The sequence below is a fragment of the Geotrypetes seraphini genome, chromosome 1, assembly GCF_902459505.1.
Source record: "Geotrypetes seraphini chromosome 1, aGeoSer1.1, whole genome shotgun sequence".
Lineage (NCBI taxonomy): Eukaryota > Metazoa > Chordata > Amphibia > Gymnophiona > Dermophiidae > Geotrypetes > Geotrypetes seraphini.
In genome coordinates this window covers 391,929,158-391,947,760 of record NC_047084.1, presented here as the reverse complement: position 1 = coordinate 391,947,760, position 18,603 = coordinate 391,929,158, and the positions used below count along the sequence as shown (strand labels likewise).

Sequence of the window (18,603 nt, the reverse complement as noted above, 5' to 3'; positions counted from 1 at the left end):
GGCAGGTAGAGAGAAAGGGAGGAAAGGTGGAGTAGAGAGGATAAGACGCTTAAGGGAAATGGGTAAAACTGAAGGTGGAGAAGGACGCTGAAAGCACCGGGGAAGACAAAGGGATGGAGAAGGACGCTGAAAGGACATGGGGAAGACGGTAGGGGGAGAAGAACGCTGAAAGGACATGGGGAAGACAGAGGGGGGAGAAGGACGCTGAAAGGACATGGAGAAGACAGAGGGGGGAGAAGGACGCTGAAAGGACATGGAGAAGACAGAGGGGGGAGAAGGACGCTGAAAGGACATGGGGAAGACAGAGGGGGGAGAAGGACGCTGAAAGGACATGGGGAAGACAGAGGGGGGAGAAGGACGCTGACAGGACTTGGGGAAGATGGGGGGAGAAGGACGCTGAAAGGAAATGGGGAAGAGAGAGTGGGGAGAAGACAGAGATGCCAGACTATGGGGGGAGCAGAGGGAAGAAGATGGGTGCCAGACCAATTTGGAAGGGGGGGAGAGCAAATGGAAGATGCAGAGAGAAGAGAGATAGTGGATAGTGGATGGAAGGAATTGAATGAGAACATGAGGAAAGCAGAAACCAGGGATCAAAGGTAGGGAAAAAATTCTATTTCTTTTTTTGCTTCAGGATAAAGTAGTATATTAGTTGTGTTGATAAAAATTTATAAACATTAGAGACTCTGGTAGAAACCCGTTTACAAAGTATGTATTCTTCCCAATTAATATTTCCAAATTAATAGTCTTTTTGCTTATTTGTAAATGGGTTTCTACCAGAGCCTTTAATTCAGTAGCATAATTAAATGAAATAACTATTTCTGAAGTTTATAGGGACGGGTGGGGACGGAAGGGATTCCTCGCGGGGATGGGTGGGATTCCTCACGGGGACGGGTGGGACTTTGGTGGGGACGGGTGGGATTTCTGTCCCCGCGCAACTCTCTAGTCTGAACCTTTGTCTCAATACTCTAGAGAGGCGTCTCCCTCCTATTCTGTGGCTCCAAGGTCTCGTACTCCTTCTCCAGATGAGTCCTCCACCTTGAAATCTACTTCTTTTTCTAAGTTTGTTTTTTATATGGGACAGGCCCTCAAACTGGATCTTCATTCTGATTCTAAGTATACTCCAGAATACTTGGCGGACTTGGAACTTTCTCATCCTCCCAAAGAGACTTTGAGATTACCTATGACTCTAGTCCTTAAGCAAACTTTCATATGGAATATGGAAACTCTCTATTCTATTACGGCTATTCCATCCAAATTTTAATCCAGATACTGTACTGTTCCTTGCAAGGGATTTGAAAAATCTCAATTATCCCTTCAGTCTCTGGTGGTGGAATCATCTTTGAAAAAGGCTCATCCTTCCAAGCTTTATGCTGCAGTACCTCCAGGCAGGAAGGGTCGCACCATGGACAAGTTTGGCCGTCGTTTATACCAAAACTCGATGATGGCCAATAGGATTCTTAATTATAATTACACTTTACTACCTATTTCAACCATTTTTTGAAATTGTTACCTTCCTTTTATTCTGACATTTCCAGAACACGTCTTCCGGAGTTTAAGCAAATCCTCAAGATTCTTTCTGAGTTGACTCTTCATGCTACAGGCTTCCTATGATGCTTTTGAATTATCTCAAGTATCTGCCTTTGCTGTAGCCATGCGTAGACTGGCTTGGCTACGTATTGTTGACATGGATCCCAATCTTCAAGATCGATTGGCCAACTTACCTTGTCAGGGTAATAACATAGTAACATAGTATATGACGGCAGATAAAGACCCGTATGGTCCATCCAGTCTGCCCAACCTGATTCAATTTAAATTTTTAAATTTTTTCTTCTTAGCTATTTCTGGGCAAGAATCCAAAGCTTTACCCGGTACTGTGCTTGGGTTCCAACTGCCAAAATCTCTGTTAAGACTTACTCCAGCCCATCTACACCCTTCCAGCCATTGAAGCCCTCCCCTAGACGGCCATATACAGACACAGACCGTTCAAGTCTGCCCAGTACTGGCCTTAGTTCAATATTTAATATTATTTTCTGATTCTAAATCCTCTGTGTTCATCCCACGCTTCTTGGACTCAGTCAGTTTTACTCTCCACCACCTCTCTCGGGAGCACATTCCAGGCATCCACTACCCTCTCCGTAAAGTAGAATTTCCTAACATTGCCCCTGAATCTACCACCCCTCAACCTCAAATTATGTCCTCTGGTTTTACCATTTTCCTTTCTCTGGAAAAGATTTTGTTCTACGTTAATACCCTTCAAGTATTTGAACGTCTGAATCATATCTCCCCTGTCTCTCCTTTCCTCTAGGGCAGGGGTGTCCAATGTCGGTCCTCAAGGGCCGCAATCCAGTCGGGTTTTCAGGATTTCCCCAATAAATATGCATGAGATCTCTATATATGCTAATAGATCTCATGCATATTCATTGGGGAAATCCTAAAAACCCGACTGGATTGCGGCCCTCAAGGACCGACATTGGACAACCCTGCTCTAGGGTATACATATTCAGGGCTTCCAGTCTCTCCTCATACGTCTTCTGGCGCAAGCTTCCTATCATTTTCGTCGCCCTCCTCTGGACCGCCTCAAGTCTTCTTACGTCCTTTGCCAGATACGGTCTCCAAAACTGAACACAATACTCCAAATGGGGCCTTCCTTTACAGGGGCATTAACACCTTCTTCCTTCTACTGACTATGCCTCTCTTTATACAGCCCAGCATCCTTCTGGCAGCAGCCACTGCCTTGTCACACTGTTTTTTCGCCTTTAGATCTTCGGACACTATCACCCCAAGGTCCCTCTCCCAGTCCGTGCATATCAGCTTCTCCTCCCAGCATATACGGTTCCTTCCTATTATTAATCCCCAAATGCATTACTCTGCATTTCTTTGCATTGAATTTTAGTTGCCAGGCATTAGACCATTCCTCTAACTTTTGCAGATCCTTTTTCATATTTTCCACTCCCTCTTCGGTGTCTACTCTGTTACAAATCTTGGTATCATCTGCAAAAAGGCACACTTTTCCTTCTAACCCTTCAGCAATGTCACTCACAAACATATTGAACAGGATTGGCCCCAGCACCGAACCCTGGGGGACTCCACTACTTACCTTTCCTTCCTTCGAGCGACTTCCATTAACCACCACCCTCTGGCGTCTGTCCAACAGCCAGTTTCTGACCCAGTTCACCACTTTGGGTCCTAACTTCAGCCCTTCAAGTTTGTTCAACAGCCTCCTATGAGGAACTGTATCAAAGGCTTTGCTGAAATCCAAGTAAATTACATCTAGCATATGTCCTCGATCCAGCTCTCTGGTCACCCAATCAAAAAATTCAATCAGGTTCGTTTGGCATGATTTACCTTTTGTAAAGCCTCGGATCCTGTAACCCATTAGATTCAAGGAAGTACACTATCCTTTCTTTCAGTAACACTTCCATTATTTTTCCAACAACTGAAGTGAGGCTCACCGGCCTGTAGTTTCCTGCTTCATCCCTGTGACCACTTTTATGAATAGGGACCACATCCCCTCTCCTCCAATCCCCAGGAATCACTCCCGTCTCCAGGACTTGCCGGAACCTCTCTGAGCTCCCTTAGTATCCTGGGATGGATCCCGTCTGGTCCCATCGCTTTGTCCACCTTCAGTTTTTCAAGTTGCTCATAAACGCCCTCCTCCGTGAACGGGGCAGAATCTACTCCATTTTCTTGTGTAACTTTGCCAGACAATCTCGGTTCATCTCCAGGATTTTCTTCTGAACACAGAACAGAAGTATTTGTTTAGCACATTTGCTTTCTCCTCATCACTCTCCACATATTGGTTCCCAGCATCTTATAGCCTAGCAATTCCATTTTTCATCTTCCTCCTTTCACTAATATATCTGAAAATATTTTTGTCTCCTTTTTTACATTTTTAGCCATTTGTTCTTCCGCCTGTGCTTTCGCCAGACGTATCTCTCTCTTGGCTTCTTTCAGTTTCACCCTGTAGTCCTTTCTGCTCTCCTGTTCTTGGGTTTTTTTATATTTCAAGAATGCCAACCCTTTCGCCTTTATTTTCCCAGCCACTAGGTTGGAGAACCATATCGGCTTCCTTTTTCTCTTGTTTTTATTGATTTTCTTCACATAAAGGTCCGTAGCCTTTTTATCGCTCCTTTCAGCTTAGACCACTGTCTTTCCACTTCTCTTATGTCCTCCCATCCTAACAGCTCTTTCTTCAGGTACTCTCCCATTGCATTCAAGTCCGTATGTTTGAAATCTAGGACTTTAAGTTTCGTGTGGCCGCTCTCCACTTTAGCCGTTATATCAAACCAAACCGTTTGATGATCGCTACTTCCCAGGTGAGCACCCACTCGAACATTAGAGATACTCTCTCCATTTGTGATTTTTCCTTGTGGGTTCCGTCTGAGCAGAGCCTCTTGAAAGGCATCCACAATCTCCCTATTTCTTTCCGATTCCGCAGATGGAACATTCCAGTCCGCATCCAGTAGGTTGAAATCTCCCAACAGCAGAACCTCCTCTTTCCTTCCAAACTTTTGGATATCCACAATCAGATCCTTATCAATTTGCTGAGATTGAGTCGGAGGTCTGTAGACTACACCCATGTAGATAGAAGTTCCATCTTCTCTTTTCAGAGCGATCCATATCGCTTCTTCCTCTCCCCAGGTCCCTTGCATTTCGGTCGCTTGGATATTGATCTTTACATAGAGAGCTACTCCTCCACCTTTTTGATCATTTCTGTCCTTCCTAAAAAGATTATATCCCGGTATGTTTGCATCCCATCCATGTGATTCAGTGAACCATGTCTCTGTGATAGCGACAATATCTAGATCTGCCTCTAACATCAGGGCTTGCAGATCATGAACTTTGTTGCTTAGACTGCGAGCATTTGTGGTCATCGCTTTCCAGCTATTTTTCAGCGATAATCTCCTTTTTCGTATGGATTTTGTTTCGTTTCACTTTCCGTTGCAATACTAAGAAATGAGTTGCTGATATTGCTTATGTTGCAATCTTTACTACTATCGCATCTTTTTTTTTGCCGGGGGTGCTCTCTATAATTGTCCTTCGTACATACACCACCCCCACCTTCTAGTTTAAATGCCTAGAAAAATATTGTCTAAACTTCTCTGCAAGGTTTCTTTTTCCTACTGTAGTAATATGTAGCCCATATAGCTTCTTGTCCTTCCATGTATTTCCCCATCCTCCTATGTGCCTGAAGCCTTCTTGATGACACCAGGCTTTGAGCCATCTATTAAAGTCCTCTGTGTTTTTCACTCTTTGCTCTCCCTTTCCATATGCAGACAGTATTTCAGAAAAAGCTAAAGTCTTTACAAAAGGTTTCACGCTCTCACCAAGCTCCCCAAAAGCTTTCTGTGCTGCAAGTGTGGAGTTGTTGGCCAGGTTATTTGTTCCCAGATGGATAACAACATCAGTGTTAAAATCCTTAGTTTCTTCCTTAATTATAGTCAGTATTTGCCTGGAATTCCTGGTAGCTGAGGATCCTGGAAGACATTTCACTATTTTGGTCTCCTATTTTGGTCTTCCATTGAAGCGGCTACTAAGCGTCTCTCGGAACATGAGCGCTCTTTTGTTTCTCTCATTCGACCGAAGCCCACATCTCCAGCTTGGGCATACAAACAGACACAACGTTGTTACCCTCAGAAAACAACTCCTGCTTTTTCCAGGTCTGCACCTTGGCATCCTCAGCAGCAGCAACGTCAACAGAAGTCTCAAACTCCTGCTGCCACCAAGCCAGCTCAGTCTTTTTGACGTTCCCAGCTTGAGCATTCCAACCTCACTGCATCAGAATTCTCTTCTGCCCATAGGAAGTCGTCTTTCCCATTTTTACCATTAGTGGGAAATGATCACATCCGACCTCTGGGTTCTCACCATTCTGCGAGAGGGATACTATCTTCTTTTCCTTCAAGTACCCCCAGATCACCCTCCAAGAGAGTGTCCTTCTAATCAGTCGCAACTTCTTCTTCTTCAGGAAGCTCAGGCTCTTCTTCGCCTTCGAGCTATCGAGGAGATTCCTCTTTCTCAGCGGGACTTGGGGTTCTACTCCCGTTACTTTCTGGTTCCAAAGAAGACGGGGGATCTGCGACCCATTCTGGACCTCAGAGCTCTCAACAAATTCCTGGTCAGAGAAGTTTCGGATGCTCTCATTGCCCACCTTGTATTCCCTGATGAATCAGGGAGATTGGATGTGCTCGCTGGATCTCAAAGAGGCTTATACCCATATCCCCATTCACCCAGCCTCTCGCAAATATCTCAGATTCCAGGTGGGAGATCTTCATCTACAATACAGAGTCCTTCCTTTTGGACTCGCCTCTTCCCCCAGAGTCTTCACAAAATGCCTGGTGGTGGTGGCTGTAGCTCTGCGCACTCAAGGTCTTCAAGTTTTTCCATAACTCGACGACTGGCTAATCAAAGCCTCCTCTCAAGAAGGGGTTATTGCAGCGACCCAACAGACTATTCTATTCCTCCAAAGTCTGGGCTTCAAAATCAACTTCCCAAAATCCCCGTTGACCCCCATCTCAATCTCTCCACTTCATTGGGGCCACCCTGGATACTGTCCGCCTCAGAGCGTTTCTACCTCCATCACGTCGAGATACCCTCATTCGCCTTTGTCATCAGGTATATCGTCTTCCATCTATTTCTGCAAGGCAAATGATGATTCTACTCAGCCACATGGCTTCTACAGTTCACGTGACTCCTTTTGCCAGACTTCACCTTCGTATTCCTCAGTGGACCCTGGCATCCCAGTGGCAACAGGCGATCGACCCACCTTCTCAAAAGATTACAGTAACTCCTTTGTTGAAGCTCTTTGTTGGATGCTCTTTTCCAATCTTTCCAGAGGTTTGCTGTTCCACACCCAGCCTCATCAGAAAGTACTCACCATGGACTCATCCACTTACGCTTGGGGAGCCCATGTCGATGGCCTTCGTACACAGGGTCTAAGGACTTCGCAGGACCTTCGTGGTCATATCAATCTGTTGGAACTCGGAGCGATTTTCAATGCTCTCAAAGCTTTTCAACACCTTCTTCACGACACTGTGGTTCTGGTGCGGACGGACAACAAGGTGGCCATGTACTATTTCAACAAACAGGGAGGAACGGATTTTCATTCCCTGTGCCAGGAGGCTCTGAGGATGTGGGCTTGGGCGATTCATCGCAACATCTTTCTCAGAGCTGTCTACATTCAAGGTCAACACAACTGTCTGGCGGACAACTTGAGTCACCTTCTACAACCTCAAGAATGGATACTCAATTCTCCCACACTTCATCAAGTTTTTGCTCGCTGGGGGACCCCGCAGATAGATCTCTTTGCGTCCCCCCTCAACTACAAGCTGCCTCAATTTTGCTCCCAGATATACTCCCCTCAGCGTCTGGAGGCAGATGCTTTTCTCCTGGACTGGAGGGATTAGTTTCTTTATGCCTTCCCTCAGTTTCCGCTGATTCTCAGGACTCTTGTCAACCTCGAGTCAACACGTGCCACCATGATTCTCATAGCTCCTCGTGGCCCAAACAACCATGGTATTCCCTTCTACTTCAACTCAGCATCAGGGAGCCTCTGCTTCTACCAGTTTTTCCCTCTCTGCTTACTCAGAGTCAGGGTTCCTTACTCCATCCCAACCTGCAGTCACTACACTTAACAGCTTGGTTCATTTCAACCTAAACAACTCTTTCCAGTTCTCTCAGTCTGTACAAGTTATTTTAGTAGCTTCCAGAAAGCCGTCCACTTGCCAGTGTTATGGCCAGAAGTGGACTAGATTTTCTTCCTGGTGTTCCACCCGTCAGTTAGAGCCAACATCTACCTCCTTGACTTCTGTTTTGGATTATTTATTTCACTTATCACAATCTGGACTTCAGTCTACATCTATTCAAGTTCATCTCAGTGCGATTGCTGCTTTTCATCAGCCTCTTGATGGGAAACCTCTCTGCACATCCTATGGTTTCCCGATTTATGAAAGGTCTCTTTAATGTTCATCCGCCACTTAGACCGCCTCCAGTGGTCTGGGATCTCAATGTTGTTTTAGCTCAACTGATGAAACCTCCATTTGAACCAATTGATAAAGCTCACCTCAAGTATCTCACTTGGAAGGTTGTGTTCCTGATTGCCCTCACATCTGCTCGACGAGTCAGTGAGTTACAAGCTTTGGTTGTGGACCCACCTTTCACAGTTTTTCACCATGACAAGGTGATCCTCCGTACTCATCCAAAATTCTTACCTAAAGTTGTTTCAGAATTTCATCTCAATCAATCTATTGTTCTGCCAGTATTTTTTCCAAAGCCTCATTCTCATCCTGGAGAAGTGGCGCTTCATACTTTGGGCTGCAAAGGTGCCTTGGCTTTCTACCTACAACGCACTCAACCTCGCAGAACAACTCCTCAACTTTTCGTCTCCTTTGATCCAAATAAGTTGGTACGTCCTATCTCAAAGCGAACCATCTCCAACTGCATGGCTGCTTACATCTCTTTCTGCTATGCTCAGGCTGGTCTTCCTCTGCAGGGTCGAGTCACGGGCCATAAAGTTCGAGATATGGCGGCATCTGTAGCTTTCCTCAGATCAACTCCTATTGAGGAAATCTACAAGGCTGCCACTTGGTCCTCGGTTCATACTTTCACCTCTCATTACTGTCTGGATACTTTCTCCAGAAGGGATGGCCATTTTGGCCAATCTTTTTTGCAAAATCTTTTTTTCTTAAATTGCCGACTCTCCCTCCGTTCCTTTATACTTAGCTTGGAGGTCACCCATGTGTGAGAATATGCTGCCTGCTTGTCCTGGGATAAAGCACAGTTACTTACCGTAACAGTTGTTATCCAGGGACAGCAGGCAGATATTCTCACGACCTTCCCACCTCCCCTGGTTGGCTTCTTGGCTAGGTATTTGAACTGAGGATCCTCACAGGAGATGCGCCCCCTAGTTCGGGCGGGAAGGCACGCGCGCATTCGCGGTGCAGCACTCGGAAGCTCTTATAAAGATCTTCAAGCAAATCTGCTTTTGAGGCTGTTTGCTGCGGGGCTCCATTGGTGATGTCACCCATGTGTGAGAATATCTACCTGCTGTCCCTTGATAACAGCTGTTATGGTAAGTAACTGTGCTTTCTGTTTCCTACATGCAAGACTTTTCATTTTTTTATATTAAACTTCATCTGCCATCTCGTCGCCCCTCTTCTAGTTTGTTCAAGTCCCTTTGTAAATCTTCACAGTCCTCTTTAGTTCCAACTCCACTAAATAGTTTGTCGTCTGCAAATTTTATTACTTCTCACTTTGTCCCTGTTTCTAGATCATTTATAAAAACATTGAACAGCAGCAGTCTGAGTACCGACCCCTGCGGAACACCACTCGTGACCCTCCTCCAGTCCGAGTAGTGGCCCTTCACTCCTACCCTTTGCTTTCTACCTGCCAACCAATTTTTGATCCATCTATGTATGTCTCCTTCCACCCCATGGTTCTTCAGTTTCCGTAGTAGGCGTTCATGGGGTACCTTGAACCCTGTTCAGGGTTTCCATTGGGAAAATAGCCAAGCCACTTTGCACCTGTTTATTTCCACCTTAACAGTGAAATTCAATGCATGAGTGTTTGTATCATTAGTGACAGCTTAAGGCATGATACAGTGGCAGTGCACGGTTTTTTGGGGGTTTTTATTTTTATTTTTTTTGAAAAGTTTATTCTTCACATGAAAAGCTTACTTTCTGCTAATGTTAAGTACTGTATTTTTTTGCTCCATAAGACGCACTTTTTTCCCACCCAAAAGTGGGTGGAAATCTTGGTGCGTCTTATGAAGCAAAGGTACAAATTTTGTTACCCTGCCACACCACCTTTTTTAAAAACACCCGCCCGTCTGTAGTCGTCCACCCTTGTTGTCTCCCTCCTCCCTTTTGGCACAGAGATCAGCGCGGATCCCTGCCTTTGACTAGGGAGAGGAAGTCTACGCATGGGGCTGAAGGGCCGTGCCCCAGGAGGAGTCCGGCACGCAAAGGGCAGGAGATGGCCATCGCCCCAGGGGCCTTTGGTTCTTATGTGCTAAGGCCACTTCTCTGTTCCGCTTCCGCTCCTGCCCTCACTCACAGCCCAGGAAAACAAGCAGCGGAGCGGGAAGTGCCACTGCTCAACATCCGCTACTCGAGACGCGCACGCAGAAAAATGTTGAGATTTCACATTTGGAAAGGCTGTGTGCATTCGCCTGGAGCCCGTTTAGAACTCGCCATTTGCACTGGCTCTAGTACACGAAAGCGGCTGCTCCTCCGTGCAGGATCACCCTCAAAATGGCAACCATTTTCTTCACTACCTCCCGGAGAACCCGTTCCTCACATCAGCTGCTTTTAGCTTTACCCTTCTCCACTACCAATTCCAGGTTTCCTTCCTTTCATCCAGCTGCCCACTATGCCTGGAAGAAATGACCCGTCAAGGCTGGGAAATGAGGAACCCGGAATAGTGAAGGCAGGGAGAGAGAGAAGCCGGCTGGAGCTGCTGGGCAGAATTTAAAAAGATACTGGGGGAGGGGGGCTTGCTTGGAGCTGGCTGGCTGGTCGGTTTGGCGCTGGGGGCAAGCTGGCTTGGGGCTGCCTACCATTGGACGTGCCCACCATTAGATGTGCCCAGACCCTGTCTTGGCCTACCACTAGACCACCAGAGGGGGTACAGGGCACACCATTTGGTTCAGAATTTTTTTTTTTCTTGGTTTTTCCTCCTCTAGAGGTGGGTGCGTCTTATGGTCAGGTGTATCTTATGGAGCGAAAAATACAGTACATAAGATTTCAGTGATGGCTCTGCTGCACAATACAAAAACTTAAAAAACTTTATTAATCTCTGCTATCACTATTCTGACTTTGGTAATCATGCTGAGTGGAATTTCTTTGGCACAAGCCATGGTAAGTCACCTTGCGATGGAATTGGTGAACTGCTAAAGAAATTGAGTCTGCTAGACTTAGTCAAGAAAGAAGATTTGGAACTGCCTCTTCAATTGCTGGAACTCGTGAAAATAATGTTTATCCCATCAGATATGTGTGAGTCGAGTATCATTCATTGCAACTATTGGTTCACTGGATGACTCTCCATTTAATGCTTCTCTAAAGATAGAAAATCTTCAACCTGGACAATACATAGCATGTGTTTATAACAAATGGTGAGTTGGAAACATTTGCGAGACATCAATTGATGCACTCATAAATTTTTATGCATTCTCATGGACCAATTCACTTATTTCATTGGCCTCCTAGGCAGGACACTTATTGGATTTCATTAGCTTCCTGGGTTGGATTTCTGAAGACCACATTTTTGTAATTCTGCCTGAACCAAGCACTGTAACTGGTCGACAGTACACATTTACAGAATCAACAATTCGACTCATTGAAGATAAATTTCATAACATTATACAATAAATAAAGTGTGACTGGCTTGGGAACCATAAAGAGACCCACTTAAGACTTGGGAACTTTGGCTAAGAAACTCACCCACCTGTGGCTGGACTTGCCTGGGATCAGGCATGACCTATTGGCGATGGGGTTGTCAGTTTGAATAAACTGGCAGTGGTTAAACCACCATGGACCAACACAAGTTTTAACAATATTTTAATAACTATTAAATACATATGTAGTATGCTTAACACAATTCCTTTACTGCTAACCAATCTTAGTGCCTGGCAATTTTTAGCCCTGAGCCACAATTAAGTTTTAAAATAAACAGTAAATTTATGTGTGGTACAAAGTTCTTTCATAGTTCAACTTGAATATTTGAAGAACCTTCCAATGACAAATACAATTAATACGTTTAAATAGTTAGACTATCTGAATTCAATTGCAAATTTCTTCCCTCTACAAAAAACAATCTCCTGAAAATTTGATATCTGGTAAAGAAAAAGTTGCTCTATCCAATGCTTTTTGAACCAAAGTGATTGCTAGTGTCAAAACTGAAATACAAGGCTTCACAAATAGGTCAACTTGACTACTGCAATATCGCCTAACTAGCAATCTCACAAAAGAATATGAGGCGTCTCCAAATAATACAAAATGCTGTGGTCAGTCTACTGGCTGAAGAAATTCGACCACGTGACGCCTTACTATCGACAGCTGCACTGGCTGCCAACGGAAGCCCGAGTAAGGTTTAAATTTGCCTGCCTCTGCTTCAAAGTACTATATGGCCTTACTCACAAGTACATACCGACCTTTTCTCCTTTTCCAATAACAAACACAAGAGAAACACACACTCAAAATTCATTTCCCCTCCAGTTAGAGGTTGCAAAATGAAAAAAACACCACGAACACCTTCTCTCCCACCAAGCAGCCTTATGGGGCAAAGACTTAGACCAGCTGCTCTCGCCCACTACTTACGCGGAATTTAGGAAACGCCTAAAAACATACCTATTCCAGAAATACCTAAACAATTGACCCGTTCTCCCCTCTCTCCCCCCCATCAATTATCCCCCTGATTTTGCATCACTGTGATATATATAATCTGTTATCTTCATCTAATCGCAATTTTACATTGCTTAAAATGTACATCTTATATTTTGATCAGCAAATTGTATTCTATACCACAGTTCTTCAACTGCCGGTCCGCACAGGACCGGCGAGATCAACTTCTTTTATTTACTGCTGGTCCGCGCAGGACCGGCAAGATCGAGGAGCTGTCACTCGCGCAGGGCCGGAGAGATAATAGGGAGCCTCACACTGTGCTTTCTTCCTTCCCAGCGGCTATCCTTACAAACGTAGCGATTCAAAAAGGAAGCCTTGGAGCTTTGCTGAGTCGGGCCGCCTCTGATGATGCAACTTCCGCTTTCCTCAGAGGCGGTGCGACCCAACAAAGGACCCAGGGCTGCCTTACTGAATCGCAGCGCTGGCAAGTAAGGAGAGTTGCTGGGAGGGGAGAAAGCTGCTGGGCATGGTGAAAAAAAAAGGGACAGCTGCTACTGGACCTGGATAGGGAGAAGGAGAGATGCTGCTGGGAAGTGGGAGGGAAAGGAGTCTGGGAAGCTGCTGGGTAAGGGGGAAAAAGGGACAGCTGCTACTGGACCTGGAGAGGGAGAAGGAGAGATGCTGCTGGGAGGGGAGGAGGGAAAGGAGTCTGGGAAGCTGCTGGGCAAGGGATAAAAAGGGACAGCTGCTACTGGAGAGGGAGAAGGAGAGATGCTGGTGGGAGGGGAGGAGGGAAAGGAGTCTGGGAAGCTGCTGGGCGAAGGAAAAAAAGGGACAGCTGCTACTGGACCTGGAGGGAAGCTTGAGGGCAAGGGAAAAAAAGGGACATCTGCTACTGGAGAGGGAGAAGGAGAGATGCTGCTGGGAGGGGAGGAAGGGAAGAGAGTTACTACTGGACAGGAGGAGGAGGGAAGGGAGAATGAAAAAAGGAAGGAAACAGCTGGCAGAGAGATTAGAGGAGGGGAAGGGGAGACACAGGTATGAGAAAGTAGAGAGATTGATGATAGGAAGGGGTCAGCAGAAAAATAAGCAGAGAGGGACAACGATGATAGATCAGGTGTAGGAGAGATAAAAATGAAGAGAGCAGTGAAGCTGGAATGAATCATGTAAAAAGGAGAGAGGGGGTGCAAGCTGGATGGAAAGGGGAGAGGGGCATAGAAAGAAGACAGATACCATATGGAAGGGGGAGAGGACAGACAGTGGAAGGAAGGGGCAGATGCTGGTTTGAAGAGACAGAGAGGGCAGACGCTAGAAGGAAGAGAGTGAAAAGAAGATTGAAAGCAGAAACCAGAGACGACAAAAGGTAGAAAAAAATAATTTTATTTCTATTTTGTGATTAGAATATATCAGATTTGAAATATATATCCTGCTAGAGGTGGTGTTAGACATAACTGGGGACTGCAAAACCCAGGCAGTGCTTCGTTAGCTTCCAGTTGGTTTAGGGCGCTCTCTGTCCAGGGGGCAGTTGCCCTAGTTGCACTCCCCTAAAACTATTCCTGTCATGTGTGACTGCAGTATTCTGTTAGCATGATATTTCTGTGTAGCATTCTATAATAATTTGGCTTGTTCAGTTTTCTTGATAGTAGAGGGGATATATGTGAAGGGGAGGGGAGACAGGGGTTTTGTTGATCCTTGCTCTGAATTATTTGTATTTATAAAATGACAATTGTACAGAATATTGTTTCTTTTTATACTTTAATAAAATACATTCAATATAAAATCATAACTGAGGCTTGTATGGATGGGATCAGATGATTTGTGGGGACCGAGCTCGCGGAGATGGGGCGGAAACGGGGTTTTTAAATTTTAGTCCTAGTAGTTTGCCGGTCCACAAAATAATTCTTTTTTTTCTGCCGGTCCACGGGTGTAAAAAGGTTGAAGAACACTGTTCTATACTATTTCCTTCTTAAGGTCTCTGCTCTCTTTATTCCCTCTGAATATCTGCAAATTGTATTTCGCTGAATGTCCAGCATCCTTGACTGTAAACCGCCTAGAAGTCGCAAGATTGTGGCGGTATAGAAGAATAAAGTTATTATTATTATTAATATTTTTGCTGATCTAAGATGGGAAAGTTCTTCAAAAAAGACTGCATCGGCATCTCCGTGCAGTCATCAAGCCACCATTTCCCATTATGGTGAAGAGAAAATCAAAAGTCCGGGTTTTCTCATAGGAATTTGTACCTCAGACCAGGCCGATGGATTTTTTTCATGCAGTGCAGCTTTTGAGATCAGCAGCCAGAGGAAGCCTTGGCAGGAGAGAACGCGCAAGTTGAGGCACAGGATTTCTCCTTTGAGGGTTCCACCTTATATTTGGAGGAGCGGAGTCCTCTAGTTCGTCCTGAAGTAGCGGGAGCAGTGGAGATGTTACTGTCTGCTGGTCTGTCTCGGGACACACTCTTGCCTGTCAGGCAGGGCGGGGAGTCCAGCCCTGAGTGGAGGCAAGAGGAGTTTGCTTTGCCAACAATGCAACTGGAGGGGAGATTGGAACGAGCACAAGCTGTTTCGATGATTACTACCGCAAATGCAGGTACTATTGTTTCAGCAGAGGGGTCCAGAACTGAGCTTTCCCCCTTACAGAAGCCTAAAGTCTTCAATATGGAGTCAATTTAGGAGGTTATATCCAACTTACAAATCTCTCTGGGAAATCAGATCCAGCAACTTTCCCAATGATATACTACAGTACTTTCAGAAAGTTTGGCGTTAAAAATAAGGTCCTAAGTTTTGGAAAATAAATATGATTTTGACAACAGAATACAAACTTTGGAAATACAAGCACTAACTTGGATCAAAGATAGTGCAAGTCTTCATTTCAAGCAGATTATTAACGTTCCAAAAGTTGTTTTTTTTCTACACCTGCAATAGTTATGTCTAAACGTTATCTAAACAAAGTTCTGAAAGTAACTGAGTCGTCTTATCCACCTCTCTCAAAAATATATTACTTACCTAGGATTTTGAGACTTGACTCTTCTAATCAGCTGAATTTATCTACTGATAGTTTGAATTTATCCAATTTCCTTGAGAGGTTGGGTATTGAGATTCAAGTTTCTGCCACTCTATTGGTACAGTTTGTTATTGATTCTGATAGGGAATGGATGCTTAAATTGTTTTTTAAATATAAAGATGATCCCTTTTTGTCAAATATAATAAGAATGTATCCAGATATTTCTCATCCTACACAGAAGAAAAAGAAACAGTTTTTTTTATTTTGAGACCTCAGGTTGTGCAGTTAGGGGCAACTTTTGTTCTGAGATAACCCCTGTAAGTATATTTTGGTATATAAAGAGAACAGGTATATTTTCTATGAGCCGTAACAGTTATCTAAATTTATTTTGGCTAAAGGACAATCTGTAACTGCTTTGAGTTTGTTTCTTTCAAACCTGCTCAGTGAGGAAAGTTCGAAGGCAGTCAAGCCTCATCCTTTAGTTTTCCTTGTTGTTTATTTGATGGTTAATTTCAGCTAATCTTCAGCTCCGTCTCCATATAATTTGTGGACTAAGCACACTCTGTAATATAATATTTGCCTATACAGTCAAACCTTGGTTTGCGAGTGTTTTGCAAAGCGAGCAAAACACTCGAGCAAACTAACTCGCAAACCGAGCATTGACTTGATTTGCGAGCCCCCGCCCAACCTGACCCCGGGAACCAGCAGTATTGCTCCCCCCACTCAAGGCCACTTGCGCTGCTCCCTCCTTTCGCGATCGCCTCCTCCCCCCACTGACCGGCCCTGTCCTTACCTATGCGCCACCGGTGTTAGAAAGTGCCTGCTGCTGGGCCTTGAGCATCTGCGCATGCTCAAGGCCTTCTTGATCTCACCCTCTTCGGCGCACGGGTAAGGACATGGCCGGTCAGTGGGGGGGAGGAGGTGATCGTGAAGGGAGGGAGCGTGGGGGGGAGGAGGTGATCGCGAAGGGAGGGAGCAGCGCCTGTGGCCTCGGGGGAAGCAATACTTCCGGGGTCGGTTCGGGTGTCGGCTTGGGGGTAGGTTCGGGTGGCAGCTCAGGGATCAGGTCGGGTGGAACAAATCATCTGAGTTGCCATTATGGCCTATGGGGAAAGTTGCTTTGCTATACGAGTACTTTGGATTGCAAGCATGCTTCTGGAACGAATTATGCTCGCAAACCAAGGTTCCACTGTATTATGAATCAGAACAGTGATTTGTACTGTATGGATATATTTCTGTCTACACTGTTTTTGTTTTTTTGACTGGTGAGAATGTCAAATTTATAAAATTATAAATAAAGAATTTTTAAAAATATATATATCTGCTGCTCTGTTTGACTTGCAATATCTTTGCAAATAAACGAAAGCAGGCCTTGAAATTTTCACAGTTGGATAACAATCAGTCGTTGAGCAGGTGTACCAAGCAAGAAGAAACCATTTAAATTTGTTACAAATCTATGGCACTCCAAAGATGAACCTCCAAAGATGAAGCCAAAAGTTAGCAAATTGAGTTTTTGGCCAACTTTGGCATTGAGGCATTAGAGCACTTAGCTAGACTTTTGAAACTCTAAAAGCTTATTAAGTACAAAAAGTTGTACGTGTAGATTAAAATTTCAAGCTGATGTTAACAATACTCTACAGGAGGTCCTTGAAGTTGCCCATTTGTTTCATACGACACACTAAAATTTTAGGGCCTCTACTTAGGCACCTTTTACTACATGAATTTCATGTTTTCGAGGTTGAAATTTTGTAGGGCTTAGTTTTTCAAACCAGAGCATCCATGTGCCAAGTTTCATTGAAATTGGAGATGGTAAGGTGGGGAGCTTTCTGAAAATTTGTACAGTTGATGTGGAATGACCCAAAGGCAAGAACCTAATCTTTAGATTTGAAACTGAATTAATGGATTAGAAAGCATAGTAATGTTCATGCCACTCTGTCGGGCTTCTTACAAAGCTGTGCAGCTAAACGTTGCATGCTAAATGTTGAACTGCCTATAGGAATAGAACATGTAGCTTGCCATGTGTACAGTGCAACTTTGTAAAAGGACACGTAAGTTCTTTACAGAAAGAGAATGTTTGTATATTTGCGTATGTGTATAAGTACTTGTGAAGGTCATTCTTGCCCATAATGCTGAAAAGTCTGTTTCTTTCAGGCTGCAGAAACAGATAGACTGTGTTATGTTGGGAATAACTTTGGACCTGATTCCCTGAAATGCAATTCTCTTTGCAGGTAAGAAACACAATTTATGTAAACTAGTAAGGAAATAAGTAGTTTTAACCAGCAATTTGTTGTCAGCGAATATATTACAAAATACAGAAAGGGGATAAGCTTGATGTTAAATGAAGAAAGCAGAGTCAAATTTGAGACCTAAGAATTTTATTATGCTTGAGATCATGAAAAAAAAATGCTCCAGGTAGTATATAATCAGAAAATATTTAATAAAATTACAGATACTATCTAAAATAAAATGCACTTTTCTAGTATGACAGATACTCTATTCCTGAATACTTGGGTAGTCAAAGCTCTTATTGCGAAAACTCTTTTTGAAAACTTCATTTACATTCTTTTACTCCTTCCATCTCTCTCGGCTATCCTTTAACTCCTCAGTTGTCTTTCAACAAGAGTCTTCCAACTCAATTCTTTTTCACTATCATTTGTAAGACTTTTTGGTGTTGCAGAGGATCCTTTTGTGGGACAGCTCTGGCTGCGGGAGAGCATAGGCTCTAAAGTTGAGACTCTGCTTCCAAGGGGCAGACTACTTGGCAGTGCACCCACTTGGATAGCCTGCATGGACAGTTCAAGGGCTAAGGGATGGTTTCCTTGGGAGCACAGCTTACCCTATGTTCGTCCACAGTAGGCTTGAACACAGGCTTCGTGGCAGTTTTTGTCTGGGATGGAGCTGACTGCATTCTGTTTTGCTTGCGTAAGTTCCAGTGGGAGTTGAGCTCTCCGGCCATTTGCAGCTCCCAAACTTGCAGCTCCCAGCATATAGCATGGCACAGTGAATAACAGGCTGATAGCCTGGGAAACCAAATCGAGGGAGGAGGTATTTAAAATCAAATTTTCTTCACTTCTGAGGTTCATTAGATTTCCCCACCTGTAAAATCCTAAAATCACTGTTTAAAAAAAAAAAATTTTGTTTAGCTCCCTGGGCTGTTTTTTTTTAATGCTAAAATTGCTGTCGCCGCAGATATCTTAGATTTCCTGATTTGACAACAAAACTCTGCCTGCCTCGAAACACTTCATTTTTTTTATTTAGAACAGGTGGA

At 44.3% G+C, this 18,603-nt stretch overlaps 1 protein-coding gene across 1 annotated transcript in view; it reads left to right on the top strand.

Moving 5' to 3' along the window:
• The window catches only part of POLR1E (RNA polymerase I subunit E), a 220,609-nt gene that overhangs the window by 21,182 nt on the left and 180,824 nt on the right, over positions 1-18,603 (top strand). The window contains exon 3 of the mRNA XM_033917278.1: positions 17,487-17,563. Coding sequence (XP_033773169.1) covers positions 17,487-17,563 — 77 coding nt within the window. The remainder of the gene's footprint in view (positions 1-17,486; positions 17,564-18,603) is intronic.